Genomic DNA, 15,861 nt, shown 5'->3' with positions numbered 1-15,861 from the left:
TTCCCCGGGCCGCGGAGCTTCCCGCGCGGCTTCCTTCTCGGAGCCCATGGTGTTTTGAATATCTGCGAAACTTCTCCGCCCCGCGTTCCCCGGGCTTTCCTGCGTATCGCGTTACTTGAACTGCGTGCCTGGGCGCCCCGAGCGGGAGTTTTGTCTCAGTGCGCCTTCCGGGGCGCGCCGGCGGCTTCTCGCTGCTCGCTGCTGTCGCTGTCGCTGCGCCGCCGCGGCCGCCGCGGCTGCTGCTGCTGCTGCTGCAGCGCGCGAAGATGTTTTTCGGGGGCTCGTGGGTGCCGCGGGGGGAGGAGTTTGGGGGCGCCGCGCAGTGGCTGGGCTACGAGTCGCTGTTTGCCTCCGTGGACGTGCTGCACTGCGCGCTGCTGGGGATCGTGCTGCTGGGCTTTCTGCTGGCCTCCTTCACGGAGGACGCCTCGAGCGACTCGCTGCGGGTGTCCTGGATAGCGACGCAGCTGCTGCCGGGGCCCCGGGCCCCCCCAGCGCTGGGCGCGGGCCTCTCGGACGTGCAGCAAATGCTGAAGAAGCTGGCGGAACAGAAAGCTGCGCAGCGGCTGCGCGGGCTGCTGCAGCCCCTCGCAGAGGCCCTCGAGGAAGGCAGACTGTTAGAAGTGGCTGCGGAGGCGCTGCGGCGGCTGCGGGACTCGGCGGGGTTCTACGCGCGCGTGCTGTACGTACGCCGCTTCGCCGAGGGCACGCGCCACCTCTTCTACATGGCGCAGAAGATTAAACTCGGAATTGAAGTGCGGCCCGGGGAGTCGGAAGTGGTCACTTACGTGGAGGCCAAGCGGGCCCTCAAGGAGGACAACAGGTGGCCCTTCATGGTCGAGATCTCCAACGTCAAGGCCGACAGGGTCCTCTGCGCCGGCAACAAACACGCCTACCCCATGAGCTCCTACAGCTACCTCGACTTCATCCGCGAACCCCAAGTCTGCTGTCTAGCTGCTGCTGCTGCTGCTGCTGCTGCTGCTGCTGTTTAGCTGGTGCTGCTGCTGTTTAGCTGGTGCTGCTGCTGTTTAGCTGGTGCTGCTGCTGCTGTCTAGCTGGTGCTGCTGCTGTCTAGCTGGTGCTGCTGCTGTTTAGCCGGTGCTGCTGCTGTTGAGCTGCAGTTTAGCTGCTGTGGAGCTGGCGTTTAGCCGCTGCTTAGCTGGCGCTTAGGTGCTGCTGGCGCTTAGCCGGTGCTGCTGCTGCTTCGCTGGCGCTGCTGCTGTTCAGCTGGTGCTGCCGCTGGTAGCTGGCGCTGCCGGCGCTGCTGCCGCAGCAGCCGAGGTGGAGCAGCAGACGGGGTGCGTGCGGGGCCGTGCAGGTGCAGGAGGCGGCGATAGCGGCGGCGCGGGAGTGGTCGACGGGGTCGCACGGCGCGCGCATGCTGGGGGGCAACTCGACGATCCTGCGGCAGCTGGAGCGGCGGGTGGCGGAGTACTACGGGCGAGACGACGCGCTGCTGTGCGCGACGGGGTTTCTGGCGACGATGAGCGCAGTGGCGGCGGTGGCGAAGAAGGGGGACTTGGTGATAGCGGACAGCCGCGCGCATGCGTCGCTGCGGACGGGCATGAGCGTGTGCGGGGCGCGGTGCCTGTTCTTCAAGCACAACAACTACGGGCACTTGCTGCGGCTGCTGCAGCGGGAGCGGCACAAGTACCGCGGCTGCTGGCTGGTGATCGAAAGCGTCTACTCCATGGAGGGCGACATCGCGGAGCTGCCCGTGCTGCGCACTCTGGCGAACAGCCACAACTGCAGGATCCTCTGCGACGAGGCCCACGGGCTGGGCGTGCTGGGGCGCACGGGGCGCGGCCTGGAGGAGCACTTCGACATGCCGGGCGCCTGCGAAGTGCTGTGCGGGACTTTCTCCAAGTCCATCGCCGGCGTGGGGGGCTTCATCACCTGCAAGCGGCCGCTCATCGACTTCCTGGACTTCCACGCCCCCGGCTCCGTCTTCTCCGCCTCGCTCACCGCCTACTCCGCGGGCGGGGCCCTCAAGGCCTTCGAGCTGATGACTGGCGAGCAGCAGTGGCGCATCGGGAGGGCCCAGGAAAACGCCAAGTACCTGCGGGCCCTCATCGAGAGCGGCGACGGCTGCTGGCCCGCGGACTACCCGCAGGAACTCAAGTACGAGGTCGAGGGCCTCGCCTGCACCACCGTCATCCCCGTCGTCTTTCCCAACAGTCCCCAGCGCATGTTCCGCATCACCACCTGTCTCCTCGACAAGGGCTTCTACTGCGCCGCCGCTGCTTTCCCCGCCTGCCCGCTGCTGCGGCCCCGCATCCGCGTCACCGCCACCGCCGCCTACACCAAGCAGCTCATGCACGCCTTCGTCAGGGCCCTCGTCGAGACCACCGTCCAGATGCTCCCCGACGACCACCACCACGCCAAACGCAAACTCCCGGGGCCCCTCTGAGGCCCGCGCCTGCGCCCGCACGCGCTACACCCGGGCTGCACGCGCCCTGCATGCGCCCTGCGTGCGGCCTGCATGCGGAGTCCATGCGGGGTGCATGCGGGGTGCATGCGGGGTGCATGCGGAGTGCATCCCGGGTGCATGCCGGGTGCATGCGGAGTGCATGCGGAGTGCATGCGGGGTGCATGCGGAGTGCATGCGGAGTGCATGCGTTTTGGCTGGAGGCGGGGCGTGCATGCATTGCATGCGTTTTGGCTGCAGGTGGAGCTGGGGCTTGCGCCAAGAGCCTTGAAAGGCACTTGGGAATCCACTTGGCTTCTTCGGGGGGTGAGGTTGGTTGTTATACACAGGAAGCGGAATGCAGAGGCGGAGCCGGAGGCTCGAGGCCGGACTTTTTGCAAACCCCTTCGCCGGCCGGCTCGGAAATTCAAGTTTGCTGCCGCTGCGGGCGGCAGCGGCAGCAGCAGCAGCAGCAGCAGCTGCTGCAGCAGCAGCTGCCAGCACGGGGCCTCCGAAGGAATGCGCGGACCCCGTTTAATGTGTTGTTTCGTTTTAATTCCATGGGGCGCATGCATGCAACAAACTGCCGATTGCGCAGCTCCTCTTTTGTACAAAGTCCTAGCCCCACCCTTAACGCTTTAGCTGCGCTTTTTGTGCTGCTTTCCCCTAAGCATTTATGTGTCAGCAGCAGCGGCCTCGAAATGCCATTTTCTGCAGTTTAGCTTTTCTTTTCCTTCACTTTAGCCAATTGACAGTGAAGATGTACTGTTTTTAGTTGTTTCTTTCCATCAACTTCTAGCGAACTACCAGTGAAGGTGTGCTCTTTCTAGTTGTTTCATTTGACCAACTCCTAGCGAATTTAGAGTGAAAACCAGATGCTTTTAGTTACTTATTTTATTTCACTTTTAGCTTCTATAGGTGCAAATTTAGAGTCGAGATCTGCTTCTAGTTATTTCTTCTAATTCACTTTTAGCTTCTATAAGTGCAAATTTAGAGTCAAGATCCGCTGCTTTCAGTTATTTATTTTATTTCACTTTTAGCTTCTATTAGTGCAACTTTCGGGAGAAGATATACTGCTTCTAGTTATTTCTTCTAATTCACTTTTAGCTTCTATAGGTGCGAATTGAGAGAAGATCTGCTGGTTTTAGTTATTTGTTTTCTTTCACTTTTAGCATCAAGAAGTGTTAATTAAAAGTGGATATTTACTGTTTTTAGTTATTTATTTCATTCACTTTAGCCTCGAGATTAGCCTTTTAGGTGCAAATTGGCAGTGAAGATTTGTTGCCTTTAGTTGTTTGTTTTGCTTCAGGTCTAGCCTCTAGATGTGCGAATACCGTTTTTAGTTGTTTGTTTTGTTTCACTTCACTTAGCCTCCAAGTGTGCAAATTGGCAGTAAAAATTTGCTGTTTTTAGTTATTTGCTTTATTTCACATTCAGCTTCTATATGTGCAAGTTAAGAATGAAGATATACTGCATTTAGTTATTTCTTTTATTTCAGTTTATCTTCTGTAAGTGCGAATTAAGAGTGAAGATCTACTGTGTTCAGTTATTTCTCTTATTTCACTTTATCTTCTATAAAGTGAAATAAGTGAAGATCTGCTGCGTTCAGTTATTTCTTTTATTTCACTTTACCTTCTCTAAGTGCAAATTAAGAAGGAAGAAATACTGTAATTAGTCATTTCTTTTATTTCACTTTAGCTTCTATAGGCGCAAATTAAAAGTGAAAATCTTTTTCATTTATTTCTTTAATTTCAGTTTATCTTCTATAGGTGCAAAGTAAGAGTTGAGATTTGCCGCTGAGTTGCAGTTGAGAGCTGCATGCGTCGAAGTGCCCGGCGGGCTAAGGCGCTTGGGCGAAGACGAAATGAATTCAAAGAAGAGCAAAAGTCCTCAACACCTAAACCCTTAACAAGGGTTTAGGCGTTAAATCCTCAACACCTAAACCCTTAACAAGGGTTTAGCTGTTAAGTCCTTAACACCTAAACCCTTACCAAGTGCAGCTTTCTGCAGCCAGCCAGCAGCTGCTGCTGCAGCAAGTAATTGAATATGAATAAGCTGAGAAGTGCGGGACTTGTGCACAATTCACACCACTGCATGCAGTACATGCAGTGCATGCAGTACATAAGTGCATGCAGTACAGACAGTGCACGCAGTGCATACAGTGCATGCAGTGCATACAGTGCATGCAGTGCATGCAGTACATACAGAAGGAACTTCTGCGCATGCAAGTCTACACACGCGGCGGTTTGGGAGCTTCCTCTTCTGCGCAAATACCTTTCCACAGGCCCTCAAGGAGGCACTAAAAGTCTTTAATTCTTCTTTTTAGTTCATCTCGGCCGCCAAATCTGCACGGATCCTCTATTGCAAGTTGTTCCCGCTGCTGGCCTGAGTGTACGTACACCGCAGCGCGCAGCACTCTCACTCTGGTTCCGATGTTCGGGTGAAACCGAATCCCCACTAAATTATTATTGTATTTCTGCATTCATTTTCGATTTTGAACTCATTTTTTCTCCTTTCGAGTCTATTTTCTCTCCTGAATTCTCACATTCAACATCTTCGCAGCTGCGCTGACGTCCGCGGGGTCCGGCCCGTTCATGAACGCCTTCTGCAGGCCCCCCCCAGCCCCCTTGAAGGCCCCCTTGTCTTTCAGCGCGAAGTACCGCGGCAAAGACTCGTGCAGCAAAGTCCCCGTCAACACTCCCCACTCCACCAGGTAGCTGCGGCACTCAGCAGCAAAAATGGAATCAGTGCAGCTTTCAAGTGCATGCATGCATGCAGCTGCACGCACTCAGCAGTACTCTTGATTTGCATGCATGCAGCTGCATGCAGCTGCGGCACTCAGCAGCAGAAACGCAAGAAATGCAACTTTGAAATGCATGCATGCAGCTGCAGGCACTCAGCAGCACTCTTGAATTGCACGCATGCAGCTGCAGGCACTCCGCAGCAGAACTGCAAGAAAAGAACTTTTGAAATGCATGCATGCAGCTGCAGGCACTCCGCAGCAAAAAGAATGGAAGAAAAGAAGTTTTGAAATGCATGCATTTTCAAAAGTGGCGGATTGGCAAGTGCACGGAACAAGGCGCAATTGAGGTGTATGGACAGCTCAGGTACCGCAGCGCCACGAGGCTGTTTCTGTTCTCTTCAAATAAACTTTCGTAAAAGCCTCTGGTGCCATCTCCCTGAAAACACAAAACCAAAAAACTTTGAATCTTTTCAAAAAGACCTAAACAAAAGACTCGAATCTTTTCAAAAAGACTCAAACGAAAGACTTTGAATCTTTTCAGAAAGACTTAAACAAAAGACTTTGAATCTTTTTAAAAAGACTTAAACAAAAGAGTTTAAATCTTTTGAAAGCTTTAAACAAAAGACTTTAACTCTTTTGAAAAAGACCTAAACAAAAGCCCTTAAATCTTTTTAAAAGGACTTAAACAAAAGACTTCAACTCTTTTGAAAAGATCCAAACAAAAGGCTTTAAATGTTTTGAAAAGCTTAAAAAGCCTTTTCAAAGACAAACAAAAGAAACAAACTGCGGTGCAAAACGCCAAATGGAGGGAGGTCCCACGTTGGGAGGAGTGATGAACTTTTGGCCTTGTTTGAAATACTTGCGAGCGTCATTTGGCAAAAGATTTTCTTCCTCTTCTAAACTTCTTTCTTTGCCAACTTTCTTGCTGCGGGCCCGCGGCGCGGCCTTGGCCTTGGGCGAGGCCTTGGGCTTGGGGGCCTCTTTTTTGGGGTTTTTCGGGGCTTTTTCTTTCTGAAAAAGCAGCAAAAAGACACAAAAGGGCCTTTAGTTCCACTTTGCTGCAGCAGACACGCATGCAGCAGCAGCGCGGCACGCGGCGACGCGCTAGTTGCAAACAGCTGCTCCTCAAACTCCTGCTGCTGCAGCTGCTGCTGCTGCTGCAAGCCCCGCAGGGCCGCGCCCACCACGGGCTTCTTCGAGGCCGACTTCTTCTTCGCCACTCTTTGCTTCAAAGGAATGTCATCGTCGCTCGAGTTGGACATTTTGCATGCAAAATGAAGAGACCCGTGGGAATCTTTGGGCTTTGTGCACGCAATTGGAACTTGCGCTTCTTTTCTTTTAAAAAGGAAACTAATGGCGCTGAGAAAGCCGCGAAATCGCAGCAAATCCGGCCAAGTTTGAAGACAGCCTAGGTGCAGCGGGTCGGAGAGCCGCGGGCCCTGCAGCAGCCAATCAAACCTCCAGACTCCGTGAAATCCGCATTTTCAAGCTTTATAATACTATTTGGACTTCAGCAGAAACGAGAAACTCGCTGGTTTCGCGCGCTTTCCCCTGCAGATCCGCCAGCAGCAGCGGCCAGAGGCCTCTCCCGCTGCACCGGGAGCAAGCAGCGCCGAAGTGAGGGAACAAAGAAGCAAATGATTTACACTTCTTCTTAAATCGCGCAAAATAACACACACAAATCAGCACAAGTCAAACAACTGCCGCAGCAAGCTCAAGGTTCGGGGCCACCCGATTGCATGCAGCGCAGTGGCAACCACTGTACATACACCGGGGTCCACCGCGGCAAATCGACGCAAGACAAGTAACTCCAGAAGGTAACTCCGTTTCATTTAACTCAAATTGTTCTTTTATTTGACAGTTTTACGCCCTTGAGGCGCTCGGAGCTAGCCGTTTGAGAGGCTGGACTTCTCCGTCGTTCAGTTCTGCATTTCCGCAATATGCTCTGCACAGAAATTCCATTTTGAATTGAACATCAGAAACTCTGAAACTGCTCTCGGGAAGCTTTAATGGGATTATTTTGCAGCATTTTTCGTGTTGAGCACTCAGCAGAGTTTGGAGTTTCAATTTCTGCAAACAAGCCTCAACAAAAACTTGCAAAGAAAGCAGCTCATTCAACACTGCAGCAAGTGCTGCAGCTGCTCATGGCCGTTAACACTGCGGCATAAAATGTCAAGGCCTATTAAGAAATCGGCCTTTGCCAAATTTCACTTGCAAGTTGCTGCTAGGCGGCTCTGTCCCTGCGGCGGCGCGAGGCCTGCCGGGGGCCCCGAAGCCTTCGGCAGCAGCAGCAGCAGCAGCAGCAGCGGAAGCAGCAGCAGTAATGGCCGCAGCAGCAGCACCGGCAGCCGGGGCCAGCAGGCAGCAATGCTTTGCGGCTCGTCGAGCCTGAGGCGCTCCCGCGGCATTTTTGAAACTGTAGACCAACTCCACTGGCCAGCCACTCGAAGTGGACCACTGGTCACTTTTGGGGCCTTTTATTCTCCCACTTCGGCACTGCATGCACAGACTCGCCACGCGCATCTTGCTGCTGCTGCTGCTGCAGCAGCAGCAGCCGCAGAAAGCTCAGAGGCGCCGCAGACGAGAGAAGATTTGAAACTGGAAGCAGCTGATCCGACTGCGACTGAAGAGCCCCAGGGTCTACCCGCTGTCCCTGCTGCTGCTGCTGCCGCTGCTGCTGCTGCATGCAACAGCAGCAGCAGCAGCCGCATCGTGCTGCGGCCAGCCAGCGCTACCCCCGGGGGCCTCGAGAGACGGCGGGCCATTCGTCTGGGCCATCCGTGGATTTATGACTTTGAGATAGAAAACATAAAAGACTTCAAGAAGCAGCAAACTGGACTTTTGCTGCCAGTGTTCGACAGCGACAGTAAGCCCCAGCCGGCCTCCAGCAGCAGCAGCAGCAGCAGCAGCAGCGGCAGAAGCGGCAGCGGCAGGCGTAGCTGCGGCTGGCGGTAGTGCTGCTGCTGCTGCTCTTGCGGGGAAAGGGGGGCAGCAAGAAGAAAAGGAGAGGTTTTTGAGCAGCAGCTGTGCTGCTGCTTTGCTGCTGCTGTGCTGCTGCTTTGCTGCACCTGCAGGCAGCTACCTTGGCTCTGGGCTCTTCAGCAGGCAGGCGTCTGTGGCGGTCCGCATGGTCACTCGAGGCAGCAGCAGCAGCAGCAGCAGCGACAGCAGCAGCAGCAGCAGCAGCTTTCCCCATGAAGGCTCTTTCCGCAAGCTGCTGCGCAGCCGCTTTCTTGCTGCAGTGCAGCGCCGCAGGTTTCTCCAAGAACAGCCGCTGCCACATGCAATTGACGGGAGCACTACATCAAGCAGCAGCAGCAGCAGCAGCAGCAGCAGCAGCAGCAGCACGGCTGTGCATGATGTCTGGCGAGCGGTGGACGGGGAGGCTGACGGGATTCCCGGAGTTGAAGTTGACGTTTATGGATCGGTTTGTGCTGCCTATTGTGACACTTTGCTGCTGCTGCTGCTGCTGCTGCTGCCGCTTTAGCTGCCTCTGTGTGGCACCGGTGGAAGCATTTATCTGGCGCTGCACTTGTCTAGTTGCACTAGGGGAGGCGCGGTGTCAGTGCAGCTAAAGTTTTGCTGCTGCTGCTATGCTGCTGCTGCTTTGCTGCTGCTGCTGCTTTGCTGCTTGTGTCTCAGGCGGCGGTGCTGCGCCTCTCTGCGCAGTCCGTAATGGAGTTAAAAGAAGATTTAATTGATTTAATAAAAGAAACAATTAATCCGGAGACTCTTTGCATGCAAACTTTAAAATCCAAAAAGGAAAAACTGGCGCAGGTGGGGTTGGGGCGTGGAGGGCGCAGCCGTGGGGTGTACGTACACCCCAGATTGCCCAAGTCTAGACAGCAAAAAATGCATGCGCGCATGCATGCATTTTGGGCCTTCTTTTAATGCATGAGGCCCTCAATATTAGTTTTATTTGGGACTAAATAATAATTAAAAAGAATGGAGTTGCTCTTAGCCGCGCAAAGAGCCGGAGGAACAATTAGTTCGAAAGTTGCAGCAGCTTTTGAATCTTTCGCTGCTGCTGCTGCTGCTGCTGTTGCTGCTGCCTTTCAGGGAGGGGCAGAATATGAAAGTGAGCTGGTCTTGGGATCGGATCCCGTGGCCTGGGTGTGGGCCTGCGGTGTCAAGACACCTGTGCACTTACACCTCCCCCCTTTTGCTGCTTGCTGCAGCCACGCGCTGCTGCAGCAGCTGCTGCTGCTGCGCAGACACTGCGCAGGCGCCACAGTGCTGACTGTGAACGGCGCCATGCGGGGCCTCGGGGTCACCTGCTGCGCCCGCGGGGCGGGGGGCCCCCCTGTGGGAGCCCCCAGCAGCAGCAGCAGCAGGCAGCTGCTTGCAGAGGGGGCAGCCAGCGCGGTGCTGCTGGAGACGTCTGAGGCGCTCAATGCTCTCAATGAAAAGGCAGCAGCGGCCAACGGGCTCTCTGGCGCTGTTTCCTGCATGCACTCCGGAGATGTACTGAAGGAGTTGTTGGAAATGCGGGCTTCTGCCCTTCGGTGGGTGGACTTTTATTGCAAAATGAAGAAAACTCCGGTGAAAACTCGCAAAAAGTAGAAATGGCGTTTAATTTCGGGCTTTCGCGCGGGTTTCGCTTCTGTGCAGGTTCCGCGGGGTGTACGTACACCTGCAGCCCGCCGTGCGCTTCGCAGCCAACCAAAGAGCCGGCCAGTTCGGCCGCTGGTTTAGACCTTCTTTGCGGGGCTTTGAAGCTCGCTGGACTGCTGCAGCAGCACTAGTGGAAAAGGGGGGCCTTTTGGTTGTTTCGCTGCAGCTGCCTGTACACCTGAACGCCTGGGCGGTGCGCAGCCTGGCGCGAGCTGCCCAGACAGCCGAGCGGAAGCCGGCGCTCGTGTTCGCAAGTGCGGCTTCTCCCAACTCCAGGTGAGCTTTTATGGCTTTATTTATGTTTATTATTAATTTAATTCAAAAAAAATAATTCAAAAGGGCTCTGGATCCATTTTTGCGTTTCTTCAAAGGCCTTTTCTTTGCCCTCTCCGAAAAGTGGCTGTGCTGCGGTGTACGTACACCTCAATTTGCAGGCTGCTGGCGACGCAAACGGACTTGTGGAAAGAACAAGTTTTTTGTTTGCTGCTTCGCTAATTTTGCTGCATTTGCTGCAGTTTGTTTTATTTATTTGCCCTTTTGCTGCAAAGCGCTGCAGCAAAGGGGAGAAAACAAAGAGGAAATGTTTGTCTTTTTTCATTTATTTTCTTTTCTTTTCTCGATGAAAGTAATGCATTTAACCTCGCATTTCCTTTCAAATGGAGAAAAAGCTTTTTAGCTCTTCACCCCAGCGACAGAGGCATTTAGGGGGGGAGGAAGAAAAAAGAAAAAGAAACATTTTGAATGCAGTTTTGAAAAATAAAATAAAGACATTTCAGATGCTGCTTTTGCTGCTAAGACGAACTAGACGGGCGGCTCTTCGTTTCCCTCACCATATCCCTTATTGCTGCCTGAGACAAAAAATACAGTCTTTAGTCTTGAGGGTTTAGGGTTTAGGGTTTAGGTTTCAATGTTTAGGGTTTAGTGTTTGGGGTTTAGGGCTTAGCGTTTAGCGTTTAGCATTTAGGGGTTTAGGGTCTAGCGTTCGGGATTTCGGGCGCAGGGTTTAGGGTTTAGGGTTTAGGGTTTAGGGTTTGCGTTGGGGTGTCTGTACACCTGGATGAGGGGGGTCTCGAGGAGTTCTGCAGCAGTCGCTCTTCTTTTGGGACATCTTTGCAGCATTTTGCTGATGAGGGTTTGCAGCTCCGAAGAATAAACAGCAGGAATCCGCGGAATCTGGAGAAGCAGCAGCAAACGCACAAACCCGCGCCACAGCACCGCTGCAGCAGTAGCAGCAGCAGCAACAGCAGCAGCAGCAGCACAAACAGCAGCACCAACAGCAGCAGCAACAGCAGCAGCACCAACAGTAGCAGCAACAGCAGCACCAGCAGCACCAGCAGCACCAGCAACAGCAGCAGCAGCAGCAGCAACAGCAGCACCAACAGCAGCAGCAGCAGCAGCAGCAGCAGCTCTCTTGTTTCGCGGACTTGCGCGTTGCAAATGCGGTAGCAAAGGTCTGGCAGGTTCTGGGCCTCGTGGAAAGGAGTTTTGCAGCAGCAAAGTTCAAAAGCCACGCAGCCCACAGCCCACATGTCGGAAGGGGGCCCGTACGGGGAGCCCTGCGAAGTGCAGCAGCGCAGCAGCACGCACACACCCGCTGCTGCTGCTGCTGCTCCTGCTGCTGCTGCTCTGGTTGCAGCTGCTTTGGAGGGTGTTGCTGCAGCTGCAGCTGCAGCTGCTGCTGTTGCAGCTGCTGCCGGTGGAGTTGAGGCTGCTCGCTCCGGCAGACCCTGCTGTGGCTGCTTCTCTTGCTGCTGCTGCAGTTGGGGCTGCTGCGGCTGGCAGCTGCTGCTGCTGCTGCTGTAGTTGAGGCTACTCTGGCTGGCGTTGCTGTAGCTGCTGCTGCTGCTGCTGTAGCTCTTCCTGTTGAGCGCTACATTGCAGACTTCTCGCAGCTGTATCAACAGCAGCAGCTGTTGCAGCTGCTGCTGTTGATACAGCTGCGCTGCTGCCGCTGCTGCTCTCACGTGGCCCTCGGCTGCTGCTGCTGCCGCTGCTGCTGCTGCTGCTGCACTACCGGTGTGCACTCAACAATGCGTTGATCACATTAACTGCAGCAGCTCTCAAACTAAAAGCGACTCTGAGGCTCCTGGAGCTGCAGAAGGGGTAGAAAAAAGCAGCAGCAGCAGCAGCAGCAGCAGCAGCAGAGGCAGGTGCATGCAAAGGGTGGGGTTGTTGTTATTACCTCGCAGAGCTCGGGGCTGAGGTAGTAAGGAGTTCCTATGAAAGTCTTGGCCTGGGCTAAAGAACTCTCGAGGGCTTTGCTGACTCCAAAGTCCGCCAGACGCAGACGCCCGCTCTTCTCCACAAATATGTTCTGGCTCTTTATGTCTGCAGCAGCAGCAGCAGCAGCAGCAGCAGCAAGAGCGGCAGCAGCAGCAGCAGCGGCGACGGCAGCAGCGGCAGCAGCAGCAGCAGCGGCGACGGCAGCAGCGGCAGCAGCAGCAGCAGCAGCGACAGCAGCGGCAGCAGCAGTAGCAGCAGCAGCAGCGGCAGCAGAGCAGCAGCAGCGAGCGGCCTGAAGCTGTTCATTGAGCAGTTTGAAATTCAGTGAAGTCCATTAAGGCATTTGAAAAGATAAAAAGCATTAAAGAAAAAGAAAACTGAAAAACCAAATGCATGCAAAGACGGACTGGGAAAAGAGCAGCAAGCAGCAGCCTGAGACTTCCCCTTCGCGTGTCAGTGTTTCTGTACCGTTCAACTCATCTGTTCAGGGTTTAGGGTTTAGGGTTTAGGGTTTAGATTTTAGGGCTTAAGGTTTGGAGTTTAGGGTTTAGGGTTTAACGTTCAGGGTTGAGTATTCAGGTTTAAGGTTTATGATTTAGAGTTTAGGGTTTAGGGTTTCGGGTTTAGGGTTTAGGGTTTAGGGTTTAGGGTTTACGGTTTGGTTGGGGCGGACCTCTGTGGAGGATGTGGTTGAGGTGTATGTACTTCACAGCCATCAGCAGCTGCGCCAGCCAGCGAACCACTTGGGCCTCTGGAAGCAGCTGCTGCTTCTCTCCTTGCTGCCGCAAAAGCTCCGAAAGGTCTCCTCCTAGCAGCAGCAGCAGCAGCAGCAGTAGCGGCAGCAGCAGCAGTGGTGGCAGCAGCAGCAGCAGCAACAGCAGTAGCAGCAGCAGCAGCACCCGCATCAGCAGCAGCAGCAGCAGCATCAGTCACAGCAGCTGCCTTTCTATCTGCCTGGCCTCCGGTTAGCTCCTTCCTGTTCTGCCCTCTATGCATTTGTCCGCGTCCCTCTGCTGCTGCTGCTACTGCTACTGCTGCTGCTGCTGCTGCTGCTGCTGCTGCTAATGGGTGCTTCGTCTACCTTCCCAAAAGTTCATTACGATGCGGAGAATCTGGTGCTGCCTCTGCTGCCGCTGCCGCTAGTGCAGCTGCTACTGCTGCTACTCCTACGGCTCCTGCTGCCGCTCCTTCTGCTGCTGCTGCTGCTGCTGCTGCTGCTGCTGCTGCGGCTGAGCTAATGGGTGGTGGCCTACCGTCGCAGAAGTTCATGACGATATGGAGACTCTGGCCTTCAATATAACTGTCCAGATACCGCACAATGAAGGGATGGTCCAGCGTCGCCAGGAGCTGCGCAGGTGTACGTACACCGCAGGCGCCACGGTGCCGCACTTTTGCTTCTTTTCATCGGCAGGCAAGTGCAAGCACAAGTGCATGCACAAGTGCATGCACAATTGCATGCAATTGTGCATGCAATTGTGCATGCACCATTGCATGCACAGGTGCATGCGCGGGCCCACACTCCCCCAGGAACAGCTGTTATCGCGTATAAATACTAATAGAGTACATAAATAAATAAATGTGTACATTTTGGAGAGACAAAAGCTAGAAAAAGGCACAAATCACTTTTTCTTTATTGGGGAAATTTAGAAAAGATGAATTATTTGCATTTGTGAATTATTTGTTGTGGTAGCACGTGGGGAGTTTGTTGGAGTTGCTGCTTCTCTTTTAATGAGAAGAGAAAATGAAGAAAATAAACTTTGCTGCTGGTGCTGCTGCAAAAGTCCTGCTGCAGTCGCTGCAGCAGCAGCAGAAGCCAATCTTACTTTTACTTCTTGAATGCATGCAAGTCTTTCTTTTTGCGGAACTTTGCCGACATCAATTACCTTTGCAACGACTCTAAAGAAAGAAAAAAACAAAAAAGAAAAAAGAAATTGCTGAACGCAGCAACACACTTTCCCGTTTGTTTCCACCCAATTTTTTGCAAATAAGAGAAAAATAAAAGGTTTTGAACTTCAAGTCCTAGGGTAGAAGGTCTTGGGAATCTATGGAGTTGAAAATTGAGAAAAAAGACAGAAAAGAATGCCAAAAATTGATCAAAAATGCCAAAAATTGGAAATAAAAGTTGAAAAAAAACCAGAAAAGACCCACTTGCTGCCCTTTGCATCTGTGGCCAGATAGGCGCGCCCGTAGGCTCCCTCTCCAATACATTTCAGGAGTTTGTAGGATCCGTGTTTGGACATTTTGGTCTTTTCCGGCGATTTTTGAAGGACAAAAGCTCAATTTACGCAGGAAATCAACTTCCTCGAGGCCCGTGGACAGTTTCACTTCTTTAATTCAAATAGATCTCAAGAAAATTCGGGAAATGGACTCAGAAAAGAATTCGGAACTCTCCAGAAAAGCCTTTTTCAGCAGTGTCTGACGCGAATTGCAAAACGGCGAAAAACGAAAGCTGGCCAGCCAGAAGAGGAAATAAGGGAAATAAAGGAGAAATTTTTGTTTATTTCCTCTTTTTTGATTTAAAATAACAAATAAATCGCAAAATTTTGATTTATTGAACAAATAGAAGCCCAAACGGACAGAAGAAGTCCAGCGACGGCGAAGTGACCTCCGGCGACTCAATGCCTCTGTGCCTGTCTTAGGAGGAGCCTTCCTACGCAAATTGGTGCACAAAATTTCCAAATTTAATGAATTTAAGAAGAAAATACTTTTGAATTTGCATTATTTTCTTTATTTGTTGCCAAAACTAAGAAGAACAGCTCAGTGCTTGGCCGCCTCTGTGTCCGCGGGGCCCCACAGCAGCAGTGGCCTGCAACAGCTGCGAGCGGGGGTGCGAATAAATGGTCTTCAACATGCAATTTGATTGAATTAATCCAAAAATAAAGTTTGAATTTAATAAATTTATATTCTTAATACAGTTTTATATTTTCTAAACAAATAAGAATCACGAAACGCCCCCACCCACCCCGGATGACCACTGGTGCGGCCTGCCTGCTGCGCAGCTCTCAAGACTTCAAATTTGCTGCTGCTTTAGCTGAGAGTTTTTTTAACTTTCTTCTTTCAAAAATAACTTTTTTAATTCCTCCATTTTGCCTCCAGGAGGCCTTTATGCGAAATTGAATTAACCATTTCACCATCTGTACTGCTAGAAAGCCACAAAATGGGCATCTCTGAGCCCTCTATAATGAACCATTTCTTGTCTCAAGGCAGCCACTAGGTGCAGCAGCAGCAGCAGCACCAGGAGCAAGACTGCATCTTTCTAGTCTCAACTGGCTTCTAGGGGCAGCTGCGGGCAGCCGCAGCAAACTGGACCGCAGGCAGTTTCAGTTTGAGCCCTGCTGGTCCCTCAAACAGCAGCAGCAGCAAAGCCTGAATTAATCTGCTCCTTCAACTAGCAGCAGCAGCAAAGCCTGAATTAATCTGCTCCTTCAACTAGCAGCAGCAGCAAAACCTGAATTAATCTGCTTCTCTGACTAGCAGCAGCAGCAAACCCCCAATTAACTTGGTCCTTCGACTAGCAGCAGCAGCAAAGCTCCAATCAACTTGCTTCTTCGAGCAGCAGCAGCAGCAAAGCCTGAATTAATCTGCTTCTTCGACTAGCAGCAGGAGCAAACCCCCAGCTAGCTTGATTCTCCGAACAACAGCAGCAGCAAAATCTGAATTAATTCGTTCCTTCGAGCAGCAGCAGCAGCAAAACCTGAATTAATTTGCTTCTTCTCGTCCTAAGTTTGCAAAAGGCTAAAAAACGAGAAGAGGATTCCCGGCAGCTGGCTTTCGCGGAGCCTTGTGCTGCTGCTGCTGCTGCTGCTGCTGCAGCACGGCGCTGAAGCCCTAGTGCCGAAATTTCGGGAAATTTGGATTTAAATAAATAAATGCA

General features: G+C 52.8%; 5 protein-coding genes across 5 annotated transcripts in view; 2 read left to right on the top strand and 3 right to left on the bottom strand.

Annotated features, from left to right (window-relative positions):
* Positions 1-266: 266 nt before the first annotated feature.
* On the top strand, positions 267-2,410 carry ETH_00008460 (serine palmitoyltransferase, putative; the record flags this gene model as incomplete). Its single annotated transcript, XM_013378505.1, has 2 exons — positions 267-941; positions 1,319-2,410. 2 exons carry the CDS (start codon positions 267-269, stop codon positions 2,408-2,410), a joined length of 1,767 nt encoding a protein of 588 aa, XP_013233959.1.
* Positions 2,411-4,765: 2,355 nt separating this feature from the next.
* Positions 4,766-6,412, bottom strand: ETH_00008455 (uncharacterized protein; the record flags this gene model as incomplete). The annotated part of the gene is made up of 5 exons (XM_013378504.1): positions 4,766-4,792; positions 4,953-5,124; positions 5,519-5,586; positions 5,970-6,161; positions 6,335-6,412. The coding sequence occupies 5 exons, from the start codon at positions 6,410-6,412 to the stop codon at positions 4,766-4,768; spliced, it is 537 nt and encodes a 178-aa protein (XP_013233958.1).
* A 907-nt stretch (positions 6,413-7,319) lies between these two features.
* ETH_00008450 (uncharacterized protein) lies at positions 7,320-9,713 on the top strand (the record flags this gene model as incomplete). The annotated part of the gene is made up of 4 exons (XM_013378503.1): positions 7,320-8,016; positions 8,225-8,577; positions 8,793-8,927; positions 9,210-9,713. The coding sequence occupies 4 exons, from the start codon at positions 7,320-7,322 to the stop codon at positions 9,711-9,713; spliced, it is 1,689 nt and encodes a 562-aa protein (XP_013233957.1).
* Positions 9,714-10,555: 842 nt separating this feature from the next.
* ETH_00008445 (uncharacterized protein) lies at positions 10,556-13,256 on the bottom strand (the record flags this gene model as incomplete). Its single annotated transcript, XM_013378502.1, has 6 exons — positions 10,556-10,612; positions 10,818-10,937; positions 11,189-11,656; positions 11,947-12,092; positions 12,661-12,795; positions 13,088-13,256. The coding sequence occupies 6 exons, from the start codon at positions 13,254-13,256 to the stop codon at positions 10,556-10,558; spliced, it is 1,095 nt and encodes a 364-aa protein (XP_013233956.1).
* A 2,466-nt stretch (positions 13,257-15,722) lies between these two features.
* Positions 15,723-15,861, bottom strand: part of ETH_00008440 (uncharacterized protein) — a gene marked incomplete at both ends in the record, with an annotated part of 3,544 nt that continues 3,405 nt past the window's right edge. Inside the window, one exon of the mRNA XM_013378501.1 lies at positions 15,723-15,807. Coding sequence (XP_013233955.1) covers positions 15,723-15,807 — 85 coding nt within the window. The remainder of the gene's footprint in view (positions 15,808-15,861) is intronic.

This window comes from Eimeria tenella, genomic scaffold, assembly GCF_000499545.2.
Source record: "Eimeria tenella Houghton genomic scaffold, Eth_scaff9, whole genome shotgun sequence".
In the NCBI taxonomy this organism is placed as follows: domain Eukaryota; phylum Apicomplexa; class Conoidasida; order Eucoccidiorida; family Eimeriidae; genus Eimeria; species Eimeria tenella.
This window is presented reverse-complemented; position numbering and strand designations above follow the sequence as displayed.